General features: G+C 50.1%; 1 protein-coding gene across 1 annotated transcript in view; it reads right to left on the reverse strand.

Moving 5' to 3' along the window:
- Positions 1-12,939, reverse strand: part of RSPO4 (R-spondin 4) — a 35,990-nt gene extending 23,051 nt beyond the window's left edge. Inside the window, exon 1 of the mRNA XM_035303452.3 lies at positions 12,695-12,939. Coding sequence (XP_035159343.1) covers positions 12,695-12,869 — 175 coding nt within the window. The 5' untranslated portion in view covers positions 12,870-12,939. The remainder of the gene's footprint in view (positions 1-12,694) is intronic.
- Between the last annotated feature and the right edge of the window lie 1,823 nt (positions 12,940-14,762).

Consider the following 14,762-nt stretch of genomic DNA (forward strand, 5'->3'; position numbering starts at 1 on the left):
TGAGCTGGAACCAAGATGGGCAGCTACAGCCTGTCCTGCCCCTCGCCTAGCTGGAGATTCAGGTGTCTGTGAGCTCTGGCCGATTTTCAAAGGGACCAGAACTGCAAAGAGCAGAACTAGGCTAATGTTGGCTGAGTGTTCACAGCGTGCCAGGCCCTTTGCTACCCAGGTCCTTGTACTAAATCATTTAAAACCTGCCATAACCCCACAAGGTGGGGGCTATGCTTACTCCATTTGCAGGGATGAGAAAACTGAGGCTCAGAGAGGTGAGGGGGTTGGCCCAGGCATTCACAGGAGGAGCCAGGTGGAATGCCAACCTGAGCCCAGCTCCTAACCACTGGGGAGGAGCCTGCCTTGTGGCCTGTCACTCCACCCTGCCAACTCCTGCCAGCTGGCCCTCCAAAAGCTGACAAATGCCATTTAAAGCCATATCTCTCTCAGAGCCTGAGGCACACAAGAGATGGACCCCAAACTGTGAGGGGCAGACAGGAGGAGTCAGATCAGCCAAGTGAAGGCAGGAAGGGGAAGGCTACTCCAAGTGCCTTTAGCCTGGAACTGTTTGCATCGCAGGGATGAAGCCCTTAGCAGCACTCCCCAGACCATCAAAAAAGTTGGCTTTGCACACAAATGTCCTGAGTGTATGTTTTCCTTTATTCTCTCTTCCTCTTTTCTTTCTCTTCTTTCTTTCTTTCTTTCTCTTTCTTTCTTTTTCTTTCCTCTCTCTCTCTCTCTCTCTTCTTTCTTTCTCAATCTCTCTCTCTCTTTCTTTCTCTCTCTCTGTCTTTTCCAGGGGTGGGAGTTGTATATGTAAGAGAATAAGATGATCCACAAACTGAACTGGTTCAGCCAAAGCTGAACTTCTCAGCCAGCGGGAAGTGTAAGCTGTTGGCTGGGGATACTCCTTGTGGGTGACTTTGAGCCCCTGATGGGTGTTGTTCAAGCCAATGTCACTCGCCTCCAGGGGCAGGGAGTCTCCAGCTGATGTCTCTTTTATAGGAAAACTCACTGCTGTTGAGCCTGCTACCTCCATCAGAGAAGCAGGGAGGGGTCCCCAAGGACAGGGTCCGGCTTGTAGCACGTGCTCCACAAATGCCTGCCGACTGCATGCAGTGATCCAGGCCACGGTCAGAAAGGAGGCTGGACAGAGGAGCATCTCTGCAATTGAGCATCCCAGGAGCATCTTCAGGAAGGCCCGAGGGCTGCAGCAGCAGCACTGACACTTGTTGGCAGAATTCCTGGCAGGAAGCGTGGTCCAATAGCGAGGAGTAGAAGATTCAAGCTCACACTCTGGAGTGTAACTTTGCTTATTTTCAGAAAAGGGGTCTCACCACATTGCCCAGGCTGGCCTCGAACTCCTGGGCTCAAGCCAGCCTCCTGCCTCAGCCCCGTGAGTAGCTGGGATTTCAGGTGGGAGTGAATGCACCTGGCTCTGGGGTGTGACTTCTTGTAAGACCTTCTTACACAGACTTTTTAATAAGATCAGAAAAACCCAGACCATAAGGCAGAACAATCCCTCTCTCTCCACTCAAAAACCAGTGGATTTGACCACACTGACCACACGATGAATGATTTCTATACTCCAAAGGTGAGTACACCGCAAAGTCAGATTTAAAAAGGTATTTTTTTAATGTCAAAATCAACAGGGAATTGATATCTAGGTATTACAAGGAAGCCCTATAAGTTGACAAGAAAAATTCAGGAAATACAATTTTAAAAGTGGGAAAAATAAAAATAAAAATTTTTAAAGGTGAAAACAAAATTAAAAATTAAAAATCAGGTGAATAAGAACTACATAATTCAAATAAATATGTTAAAATAACATTCAAAAGCAAAATTAAATAACAAAATAAAAGTTTAAAAATAAGAAGGTATAAAATAAAGTGTAAAAATCTATTTGTATAAAAATACATTTGTAAAATAATTTAAATGCATTAAAATTAATAAAAACAAAAATATTTAAAAATGTTTAAGTAAAATAAAATTTAAAAATCCAGGAAAGAATATTTAGGAGTAAAATAAGAAATCAGCTATCCTTAACAATCCAAAGAATAAAGAAAAAATTATAGAAACCTCAAAGGAGAGCAAGGTCTGACACTGATGACATGCCATGAACTAAGGAGTCTGACTGGCTCAAATGCCTGCAGGGAGGTGGGGGAAGTGATGGAGGTGGGTGGTGTAGGGGCAAGAGGGGAGGAGGAAGGAGAAGCATACCCACAGGCAGCATCTGACTTGGTTTTTCCAGCCTGCTGTGGGCAGAGGGCAGGATATCAGGCCCCACCATGGCCTCACCCCAAAATAGCCATCACATTATTTATGCATTTGTAATGTGCTGGCAACACACACACACACACACACACACGCACGCATGCACACACTCACGCACGCATGTTACATCATCCCATCCTCACTGCTCCCTTCTGAGGTCCACTTTCATTAGAGGAGTGAACAGAGGCTCAGAAAGGGTGGGCCACTGTGTCACAGTCATACAGCACTTTGGGCCACCCTATCCTCTGAATCTGACATCATCAAGATGACCTTCTTTGGACGAGTTAGGTCTGCTGCGGACTTTCAAACAGAGGCAGGGCCATCTCTGACATCAGGTTTGAACGTTCTGTACACTAGGAAGAGCCCACGCCCCATGATGCGTGATGGTTATCACCACTGAAGAAGCACCAGCTGCCTTCCAGGGGGGGTCACACGCATAGTCATCTTGACAACCACATGAGATAGATGCTATTATTGTCCCCATTGTACTGACAGATGACATCAAGATTCAGGAGTCAAATACCGTCACCCAAGCATGGCAATAACAGAACTAGGAGCTGAACCCAGGGCTGTGACAGCCCAAATCTCGCACTCCCTGCGTGGCACCAGGCCCTTTTAATGGTCATTGACGAGCACTCCCTATGCGCTAGCAATGTGTTTGTCTATGTTTCATGCCTCATTTTTGCCAATTAGCCAACAGGAGCACAGAAAGGAGAGATGACCTGCCCAAGGTCATTCAGCTAGTGAGTGGCAGAGCAACACAGCCTTCGTGACAGGCTGCTATGCCCCCAGTGCTCATCTGGGACTTGCTAGAGACAGCTGTGCCCACTGGCCAACCCGAGAGTGGGCTCAGAAGGGCAGTTGTGACATTCCTTCTCTTTATGTCTCCACCCCAGCGGATGTGGGCTCTGCCATCGGGCTCCAGGGAAAGTGGAGGCTTCCAACGAAAGGGAGTGGTTTCCCCATGTGGCCTGGGTCTTCTGGGCTTGGAATGCTTCTGTTTTGAGAAGGCTAAAACAGAACCTCCCACCCCATCCACAATGGCACATTGGAGCCCCCACTATGGGCCACAGAGCCAGGGACCTATGAATCATGCTGCATTACTGCAAGAAATCATTTCAGAGTGGGCAGTGGTGGCCCAGCATGGGACAGCAGCGTCTGGGAGGAGTTGGCGTCATCCATCAGGAGATGGGAAGCAGACCATTCCTGATGGAATCTGGAACATCTCCGAGGGCAGGGCCGAGGGCGCCTGTGTCCTGGACACTGCTGTTACACAGGGCTAGGAAAAAAGACTCCAGCCCACAGAGGCCTGGGAGCACATTCCGACCTTTCCCCGGCCTGGCTGTGTGTCCCTGGCAAGTTGATTCCCCTCCCTGAATGTGGAAGGCCTGATCTGTAGAAGAGGGAGAATAATGGCAGTAGCCACTTCCTGGGGCTATAACGCAGGTAACCCAGGAGGAGGGCTGCCGTGGTGGTTATGGACTCAGGCTTTGGAATCAATTGTCTGGATTGGAATCCCGATTTTTGCCAAACTTACTCTGCTAAGCCATGGGATAGAAACATGAAATTGCTAATATTTGGCTGTTTATAACCTACAAAAATGGCAACTGTATATACTTCAGTGAATGCATTTCTCTTTTAACTGTTTCCTGTTCTGTAAAATGTGGGTAATAACAGGCCCCTGAGAGGGGTGCTGTGAGGATGAAATAAGGCTGAGAGGCAATTAAGTAGATAGAGCTGGGCTCTGGGCAAGGAGGGATTTGAACCTTGGCTGAGTGGCCTTGGGCAAAGTTACTTAACCTCTCTGTGCTTCAGTTTTCTTATCTGTAAAATAGGAACACTACTACCCACTGCACAGGTTTATTAAGAAAATTTAATCAATTAAGGTATACAAAATACTTAGAACGGTGTCTGAAATTGTTAAATAAAATAAAAGAATGCAGGTGACATCTGGCATAGAATAAATGCTCAACCACAAAACCAAATCCAAAGTGACTTTTGTAAACCTTTGATGCCAATGAAAATTAAGTATTTTTAAAGAAAAAATGTTTTGGGGAACGTCATGCATGTGTGTACAGATACAAGTGAGGGGGGCCCCCCGTGTCCACTTCCAGGGCTGTTCTATGTCCTGATGCTGCCTCCAGCCCAAGACTCTGAGGACAGGACTTGCCTTGAGGCCATGATGGCTCCGTGGCTTGGTCCCTTTCATGAAATCACACAGCCAAGCTTCAGACCTATGGAGAGGCTCCACGTTATCCAGGTAACTCTAGAGGCCCTTAAGAGGCACCCAGCCCTGGGCTGGCCTACGGTTATTAAGAAATCCCTGCAGACAGCCTTGGATCTGTAAACGCCCTCTAGCTTCCAGCCTGTCTTAATTTTTTTTTTTTGAGAGGTAGTCCTGTTCTGTCAACCAGGCTGAAGTGCGATGGCACAATCTCTGTTCACTGCAACCTTTGCTTCCCAGGTTCAAGTGATTCTCATGCCTCAGCCACCTGAGTAGTTGGGATTACAGGCACGCACCACCACACCAGCTAATTTTTGTATTTTTAGTAGAGATGGGTTTTCGCCATGTTGGCCAGGCTGGTTGGGAACTCTTGGTCTCAGGTGATCCACCTGCCTCAGTCTCCCAAAGTGCTGGGATTACAGGCGTTAGCCACCACACCTGACTCCATCCTGTCTTCTGACATTTATCCCAGCCCTGGGAAAAAAGGCAAAGCACATGGAGTATTTCCAAGTCACATGGGGGAAACTGAGGCTTTGAGAGGTTCTCAACCTGTCAGGCTCTGGAGCAGCCTGCCTTCCTCTACCAATCCAAGGTTGGCCTTCACCCCTGGTCTCCGGCACCCTCACTTCTACTCACAGCCAGGTGACCTTGGGGAAGGTGCTTCCCCACTTGTGTCTTCAATTTTACAAGGAATGGTCTCCAAGGTCTCACTTGGCCTTTTTGGCCCTAACACTTCCTTATTCTAGAACCTTCTCCAGAGTTCCAGAGAGAAAAATGAAAGCTGAACTGCTCTGCAAACTATAAAGTGCTATACGAACAAGAAGGTGGTTCATAGCAGCATTAGATGGGTTTTCAGGAGAAGTCTACCGTAGACAGGATTTACTGTGGGTTTTGGAATTAAGAAGACCCAGGTCTCACATGTATTTGCAATGTGATTTTGGGTAAGCCAGTCCCCCTGTCTGAACCAACTTCCCTCTTCTGTAAGCTGGCAGTGGGGGCATACCCACTAGACAGGGCTGGGGTGACAACCAAATTAAAAGGAGATGGCAATATCTGCCACACCCTGGCTGCACTGAGGTGTTTGATGCAGGAGGAGGTTTAGGGCCTTGACACATCACTCCACCTTCCAGGAGCTAAAATCCACACCCCTGGAGAATGAAGTAGCTGTCAGATTTGGGGTGATTAGAAACAAGCATCTGAACTAAGGCAATTGGAGCTCCAGAGACAGACTCCCTGGGGTTCCATTCCAGCTTCCCTGCTGTTGCTGTGGCATCCACTGGGCCTCAGTCTCCTCATCTGTAATATAAAGATCCTCCTGGAATCTACCTCTACGGTTGCTAGGAGGGCCTGAATTAGGCCATGACTGAAAAGGGCTGAGCACAGATGATGGGCTCAGCTGGTCCCACCGCCTCCATATTATTTTGACAATGGTAAGAAATATATTTTTACATCAGTACATACACCAGTACACACAAGCATGCCCACACCCACTGAGTGCACACACTTATACATCCACATATGTGTGCATGCACACTCACCCACTCATACACACATTCACATACATGTGTGAACTGAAACATTTCTCAAAATAACAGTTTTCACACTTGCAATGCACTCTGATATTTTCTAAAAAAGAGGTTGGCAAAACCGTAGCCTCTGGACCAAATGTGGATGTTTTGGCATGGCCTGTGAGCTGAGCATAGTGGAATATGCGACAGATCGTACGTGGCTTCAAAGCCTAAAGTGTTAACTATCTGACCCTTCGCAAAAAATGTTTGCTGACCCTACTTTATCTTCTTCAGTTATATTCCATTCTGCTCCCTTCCATTCCATTCCGTTCCATTCCATTCCATTCAAAAATGCTGGTTATAGCTAAATTTATTGCCCTCACCTGCTGATGTATTGTAAACCTCAGCTTGGAAAACTTTAAATTAACGGGACCTTCAGTTTTTTCACCAGACAGGAGGATGGATGAATAAACTTTATCCATGTGACACCTTAGCCAAGCAACGTCCCCTCTTTGTCTTGGATTCCTCAGCTGAGGCTGGGACCACCGCCAGCCTGCTCTCAAGGGTGTGCTGGGGTGCAGCCTCAGAGGTCTTGTCCATAATGTTCTCACTGATGGGTCTTAAGAGTACAATAGTAAATATTTTAGGCTTTTTGCACCACATACAATCTGTTGCATATGCCAGTATTCTTAGTTTGAAGGCCATACAAAAACAGTCCTCTGGCAGCAGAAATGGAGGAGCACCCATCTCTGCTGTCCTTTGCAACACCCAGCCCAGGGCCTGGCCCAGAGGAAGGACCCAATAAATATTTTTTATGACGATGGTGACTGGAGAATGGCACCCAAAGCCCTCCACGACTGGACTCTGGCCCAATCTGCAATCAGAATTCCATTTCCTTTGGCCACTCAGTCCTTGGTCCCCTTCCCACCTGGCCACACTCTCCCCTCATTCTGCAGAGGTCCTCTGCCTACTACTCATCCTGCAGAGGTCCACCCTACTGCCACCTTTGCCTGGCAAAATCCTAAATCCTACCGCTCTGATGAGGTTCCTCTCAGACGCTTCCACCTGGCAGCCCTGGCAAATCACTGACATGATTCATTTCTATATCTATGCACAGGCTTCGGAGCCTCCAAAACTCTGGGTCCATGTCCTGGCTTGGCAGCTGTGAGTTCTGCTTTCTGAGCCTCAGTTCCCATGCCTGGAAACAGGCATAACACAAGGCAGTGGCAGAGTGAGGATGTGCAGCCCCACCTGCACAGCTCCCAGCGTGTGGCCTGTCTCCTCCTTCTGAATCTCAGTGGCCTGAATCTCCTTCAGTGGCTGGGCGGGGGGGGGTTGGATTGTTTCCATCCACAGGAGAGGGAGGTGGGATAGAAAAGCAGCATCTCTTTTGCACCCAGGCTTGGCTTCAGAATGCTGAGAGGGAGAAGGATGGCAAATGGAGCTCAGTTGATTTACCACCTACTATGCACCAAGCATTCAGCTTCCCAGTTCTCAACCAGCCACTGTGTTATGAAGAAACCCATGCATCCACATATGTGTGCATGCACACTCACCCACTCATACACACATTCACATACATGTGAAACCCAGGGCAAGAGGCCGAAGGTTACATTCTATTAAGACACAGCGCCCTTCCCTCAGCTCTCAATGTCCAGTCATTACCCCCACTCGCCCTGTAGGAATCCCTTTTAGAACTACCCCTTCATCTAAACCTGGCTTCACCTGGATGCCAGCACTCAGGGAGCATACATTGTCTGTGCCCAGCTATGGCTCCTGCTTGCCCAGGGCTTGGTGCATCTGTCCATGTACAGGAGACAGTGCTGCCTCCCTGGCCCTCCACATGGGGCTTTGTAATTTATTTTATTTTATTTTATTTTTTTGAGATGGGGTCTTGCTCTCTTCAGAGGCTGGAGTGCAGTGGCGCTATCTTGGCTCACTGCAATCTCTATCTCCCAGGTTCAAGCAATTGGGACTACAGGCATGAGCCACCATGCCCAGCTAATTTTTATATTTTTAGTAGAGACAGGGTTTCACCACACTGGCCAGGATGGTCTCAATCTCTTTTTTTGTTTTTGAGACAGAGTCTTGCTCTGTTGCCCAGGCTGGAGTGCAATGGCATGATCTCAGCTCACTGCAACCTCCGCCTCCTGGGTTCAAGCGATTCTCCTGCCTCAGCCTCCCAAGTAGCTGGGATTACAGGCATGCACCATCACACCCACCTAATTTTGTATTTTTAGTAGAGATGGGGTTTCACCATGTTGGTCAGGCTGTTCTTGAACTCCTGACCTCAGGTGATTCACCCACCTCAGCCTCCCACAGTGCTGTGATTACAGATATGAGCCCCTGCGCCTGGCCAGTCTCCATCTCTTGACCTCGTGATCCACCTGCCTCGGCCTCCCAAAGTGCTGGGATTACAGGCATGAGCCACTGTGCCCAGCCAGGGGCTTTGCAATTTAAAAGGAAGTGTCATACTCCACATAACAGGCTTCTGAAGTGAGCACTGCCACTGTCAGTTTATGATAAACAAAAAGAAGCTCAGAGAGGGGAAAAGGTTTGCTCCAGATGCACCATAAGCAAGAGGCATAAGACCCACGTGAGATCTCACTCCCCACCTGGTCCAGGGCATGTCTGCTCTGCTATAAAATGGAAAGGGAAACTGGTCAAATCTTTATGAAGCCCCTACTGTGTGCCTTTGGTCCCCTTTCCTCTTGGACTGCAATAAATCTTCCCAATTGCTAAAAGAGGTAGGTATAATTGTTCCCATTTCACAGATTGGGAAGCATAGGTCAGAGAAGGCATGTGGTCTGCTACATGTTACATAGTTAGGGCAGGAGAGGGATCAAGGTTTGAAACCAGGAGAGGGATCAAGGCTCTTCACTCTGCCCCTTGCTTGCTCAGGCCTAGAAAGATCCAGAAGCTCCATGTGAATGTGAGGGTCCCTCCCCAGCAGGCCTTGGATGTCAGGGAAAGTCAGTCACAGGCTGGCATCTCCTCCTTGCCTAAATGGACCTCCAGATCTAGGAATGCGAATCAGAGCCCCCTCACTCTGCCTGACTATCCCATTGCCAGGATGCCCTAGCAAGTTTCAAAAAAATGTCCCCATCTGGTTCTGATTCACTTACACTTAATTAATCAAAATGTTGTTTTGTAAGAGACACTTGAGATCCAAGAATCCTTCTCAAGTCTTTTACTTCATTCTTTCTTAGAAACAGAAAAATTGGGTTTCATTAAGAAGTGGTGACGCTGGAGGCTGAGGAAGCGAGGGTCTGCAGGAACTAGGCCCCAAAGGGGCTCAGATGGGGCAGATGCTGGCCCAGCAGGTCATTCCTCGAGATCTTGCAGACCTGGCCAAAGGCTAAGGCCAAAGACTTGGGCATAGGGGAGGCTGGAGAAGGGTGGGAAAGGGTCATCCCTCTATACTGGTAGCTCCCTAAGGACCGGCCCAGGGTGCTCACCTTGGTATCTCGAAGGTCCCCAACACAGAGCATGGCACAGAGGCTGCCCTGTGACACTTGTTAAGTGAACAAGTGAATGAATAAATGAATGAATGAAACGCTGCCAATACCCAGGTGTTTTCTGGACACATTCTCCTGCCAAAGTTAGATAAGATCAAAGCTGGTAGGACCCTGAGGGATTTTGTACAGAATTTTCCAAGCAGATGTTTTATGAGAAATGGTCTCTGATGTGTAATATGTTTGGGAAAGGTCACTCTCTCTCTCTCTCTCTCTCTCTCCTCTCTCTCTCTCTCTCTCTCTCTGTTTCTCTCTCTCTCTCTTTTTTTAGACAGGCTCCGTTCTGTCCCCCAGGCTGGGGTGCAGTGGCACAATCACAGCTCACTGTGCAGCCTTGATGTCCTGGGCTGAAGTAATCCTGCCACCTCAGCTTCCTAAGTAGCTGGGACTACCACCATGCCTGGCTATTTTTTATTTGTATAGATATGATAAATGATGTATTTTTTTATAGAGTTTTGCCATGTTGCCCAGGCTGGTCTTGAACTCCTGGGCTCAAGCTATCTATCCTCTCATCTTGATCTCCCAAAGTGCCAGGATTATAGGCTTGAGCCACCACACCTGGGTCACACTCTCTATCTCTACCTCTTCATCATGCTCTGATAAGTCTCACAGCCAAAAAATCTGCTAAACCCAGCATTTCCCAAACCTATTTGACCAGAACTCCTGTGGCTGCCTTGAAAAATATGCTACATGAAGGGTTTGTCCAGCTCTGGTCCCCACTCCAGTGCCAATGGGAAACTGAGGCCAAATGGGGACAGAAAAGATCCACTCACTCAAGATCACATGGCACAACTGGGTCAGGGGTGGGACTGAAATCCAAGGCTATCTCCATTGCATCCAACTAATAAATGAAGCCCTACCTCTTCTGCAGATGTTAGGCAGGTGTGTGTCCCAGAGGCAACAGATCAAGTACTGGGGGAGGGCTGCCAACAGTCCCTCACCAAATTGCAGCTGTGTAAGAAGCCGCCATATCCTCACCTTCTCACTGAGCTCCTGGGGAGGTGGTGGTGAGCTGTAGATGGGGCGAGGGGGGCAAAAGGGGTAGGATAGGAATTTTTCATTTTTCTTTTCTTTTTTTTTGTCTTTTTTGAGCTGAGTAGCATCTTAAAATCTTATAAACTAGCTCTTCTTCTTCTTTTTTTGAACAGTCTCACTCTGTCACCTAGGCTGGAGTGCAGTGCTGCGATCTCAGCTCACTGCAGCCTCCGTCTCCTGGATTCAAGTGATTCTCCTACCTCAGCCTCCAGAGTAGTTCAGATTATAGGCACCTGCCACCACACTCAACTAATTTTTGTATTTTTAGTAGAGACAGGGGTTTCACCATGTTAGCCAGGCTGGTCTTAAACTTCTTACCTCAAGTGATCTGTCTGCCTCAGCCTCCCAAAGTGCTGGTATTACAGGCATGGACCACCAAACCCAGAACCTCAGTTCCCTCATCCAGAAAATAAGCATCTCTCCCCTCCCTCCACTAGGCCATTGTGAGTAGCCAAGGACACAGTGGACAGGAAATGAGAATGATTAATACTTAGGAGCACCCATTAGGAGCCTGTGTCCTCAGCTACTCATTTCCCATACACAGTAACTCAGTCTTGCCCACAATCTTCCTTATGAGCAGGACACTTAAGTAAAACATGTGTTGATGCGGGAAAGGGGTTTTGTCTGACATTTTGGTATTGCTTAGAATGGAGAAGGATCTCAGACATCTTCTGAAGGACCCTCAGATGGGTAAAGTGAGGATTGGAGAGGCAAAGTGACTTATCCAAGGACATTCAGTTGGTAACTAAGGAAGCTGAGATTTGAACTCAGTTCACTTGGCTCCAGAGCCTATGCCCCTAACCACTAAACAAAGGCCATTCACAAAAGAGTGTCCCCATGGAGTCCCAGCTCAGCTGAAAATCACATGCCTCTTCACTCCCTTGTCCAACTGTCCCAGCAAGAACTGGAGCCTCTCGGGCCCCAGTCTCCCCACCCCATCCAGTCCTACCTCCCAATTCTCCCACAGCCCCTCTCTGCTTCCTGCTCTGTTCCAGGAGTGACTGGGTCCCTGTAGGGCTTTCACACAAATGGCAGGCCTCAGAGGGCAAGCCATTCTCTCTCACTCTCCTTCCCTCTCCCTCCTATGTATCCTTGCTCAGACCCAACACAAGGGCTGGAAAGAGAGAAGACACCAGCTGGATAATTCAGCAAAGTTATTTAAACCAGTCTGAGCCTTGGAACCCCAGTCTTTATTAAAACTGGATGACCCCTATGTCATGAGGATATAATTGGGATTTGATGAGCTGGGACATGAAAAACCCATGGCACAGTGGCTGGCATTCAGCTACAGATCTTAAGAGTGGCACCTGGAGGCCAAAGGGCTGCCCAGTTCAGGCAGACGATTTGTTCACTTGCTCACCCACTTATCCTTCTCTGGGGCACAGGCTCTACCAACTCCTGGTCTGCAGGGACAGCCTCCAACCCAATTCTGAGGATGTTCTGACTCTCACAGCAAGGCTGTGGCATTGGACTCCCAGGTGAGAGTGCATGGGGCCCCTGGTACATTTATAATCTGAACCTTGGTTCATCTTCCCAGTGGCCTGAGAGGACAAGATGGAAAAACTAAGGCTCTCAGAAGGGCTGGACTTCTAGGTCATCCTCTATTAGAATAAGTGAACCTGAACTCAGGTCTCAGGTCTGGCTGAACTCAACAGAGGTGGGCCATGGAGAATCACTGTCCTCTGGGAGGTGACACCAGGAGTCAGGGTGAGTGATGGGGCTGGGACTGGGGCATCTGGACTCCCAGCCCAGGGCTAAGTCACTTCCCGACACAGCAGAGATGCTTGGGATGGCTTCTAAGCCACTGAGTCTGTCTCCTAGTCCCTGTGCCCCCCAGGCTGGCTCTCGAGGCTTCCATCTCTGCACGGAGCTTTCCTCCTTTATGCTGACCATCGGCTACTACAGAGAGCCTTGCTACTCCCTCCCTTTTGGGAGAGTCTCCTTGGCCCACCCTGCTCAATGGCTCACTCACTGGGTGCCCTGGAGCCTCAGTCTCCCCATCTAAAGTGAGGCTGACAGCCATCTGGAGGAGCGAATGATCCAGGGCGCCAGGCACCAGGCAGATGCCCCCAGCGCCGCCCCTACACCCTGTACCCAGTCTGCCCCGGGGCTCCTGCTCGGCCGCCCTACTCAGCCACCCCTCATACCTTGCTTCTTCCTTCGGTTCAGGGCCAGCATGTCCACGGCATGGGCGACGAGCAGAAGCAGGCAGAGTGGCGCCCGCATCTGGGCAGCCTGGTCCCGGCTGGCGCTTCCCTGGCGGCCCGACGGCCCCACGGCCCAGCGGCGGCGCGGGGGCTGCTCTGGGCGCGCCGGGCTCATCCGCCAGGCGCGAATCGGTCCGGCCACCAGGGACCCGCGGTCCGCCCCGAGGCCAGCCGCCAGGTCGAGTGAGGGCGTTGGCGGAGCCGGGGCACTGCCCTGGCGGGGAGGAGCCAGAGCGGCGGGGGCGGAGCGTCAAACAGCTCGGGGCCCGGGAACGCGGGGGGAAGGGGCGGGGGTCGCCCAGACCAGGGTCCCCGAGGTCGCTGTGTTCCGCAGCCCGCGGTGTGGCGTCTTTCCCGCCCCCGGCACTGCCCTGAGCACGTGCTCATGCCCACGGCCAGCCACAGGTACGCACCGGCGCGCAGGTACAGACCCGCGGACACCGGAGACCCTTACCGTCTCCCGCGCCCGCTCCGCGTCTGCGGTTTTCTTTCCCTCCCTGCCTCCCGCCCCCTTTCTCTGTTGCTTCCTCCTTCTGGCCCTTAAGGACCACTCCTTGGCTCCTGCTTTCTGGTTCTTTCTTCGGCCCAGGTTCTCCTGCTCTGCCCCCGACCCCGCCTGGCTGTCCCTGCATCCTTTACTCTTGCCAGCGGTCTCTGCCTCAGGCTCACTGTCTGTTTCCACCTGACTGGGCCTCTGGCTCTCTCTGTTCTCTGTCTCTTCCTTCCTTTCATCTCTCCCCTTCTCTCCTTCGGCAGGGTTGGGTGTTTGCGGGACTCCTGAAGCCTGGCTTTCTCTTTTTCTCTCCGTTGTGTCTCATTCTTTCAACCGAGTCCTGAGCCCCTCTGGCCACTAACCCTGAATGTTTCCTGCGCAGTCTGCAGGGATCACCTACTCTGACTCAAAGTGACCAGCACCTCATAAATCCACCTGTGACAGGGCTCGGGACCTGGACTGTGTTTCCTCCAACCTTATCACCAGGACTGAGAGCAGCTGGTTCGAGTTTAACCCTTTCAAAGCAAAATTCCTCCGTCAACCCGACAGCAAGCTCACCTCTCCTGTCAACATACCCACCAAAAACAACATCAAGCATGCCTCTTATTTGGCAGGCATATGTGGTGGGCATTGCTAAGAACTTTACATATAAGAGTCTTCAAAACAACCCAATGAGTTGGGTTTCTATTCTGAGTAACCCCACTTTTCCCAGGGAGCAAAGGGAAGCTCAGAGAGGCCAAATGACTTGCCCAAGGCCACACAGCAGGTCAGTGATGATTCTGGTCCAGTGCCTGCCCCTCTTACCCACTAATCAGACACAGACTCATCAGAGGGGAAGGAGCCTTAGAGGGAGGCCCAGAGGAACTTATACTTGACACTCTCTTGCTGAACAATTTTTCTTTTCTTTCTCTCCTCTCCTCTCCTCTCCTCTCCTTATCTCTCTCTCTCTCTCTCTCTCTCTCTCTCTCTCTCTCTCTCTCTCTCTCTCTCTCTCTGTCTCTCTTTCAACAGATTTTCACTCTGTCACCCAGGCTGGAGTGCAATGGCTCAATCTCGGCTCACTGCAACCTCCACCTCCTGGGTTTGAGTGATTCTCCTGCCTCAGCCTCCCAGGTAGCTGGGATTACAGGCAGCCACCACCATGCCTAGCTAATTTTTGTAGTTTTAGCAGGGACAGGGTTTCACCATGTTGGCCAGGCTTGTCTTGAACTTCTGACCTCAAGTGATCTGCCTGCCTCAGTCTCCCAAAGTACTGAGCCTATGGCATGAGCCACCTCACCCGGCCTGTCCTTTTTTTCCTACAAATGGATCTTGATGGAAGGTAAATGCTGGTGTCTCCTCTAGCTCCTTCTCCCAGTGCAATGAGGGACACTTGAAGGCATAGCAGGGGCAGGGGAAACACACAGAGAATGTGGCAGCTGAAGATACAACCCTGGCCTGCCCATTCTTTCTATGGGACCCCAAGAACACTGGCAGACAACACAGAGATCTTGGTGGAATGTCAGGGCCATCCAT

This window comes from Callithrix jacchus, chromosome 5 (genome assembly GCF_049354715.1).
Source record: "Callithrix jacchus isolate 240 chromosome 5, calJac240_pri, whole genome shotgun sequence".
Lineage (NCBI taxonomy): Eukaryota > Metazoa > Chordata > Mammalia > Primates > Cebidae > Callithrix > Callithrix jacchus.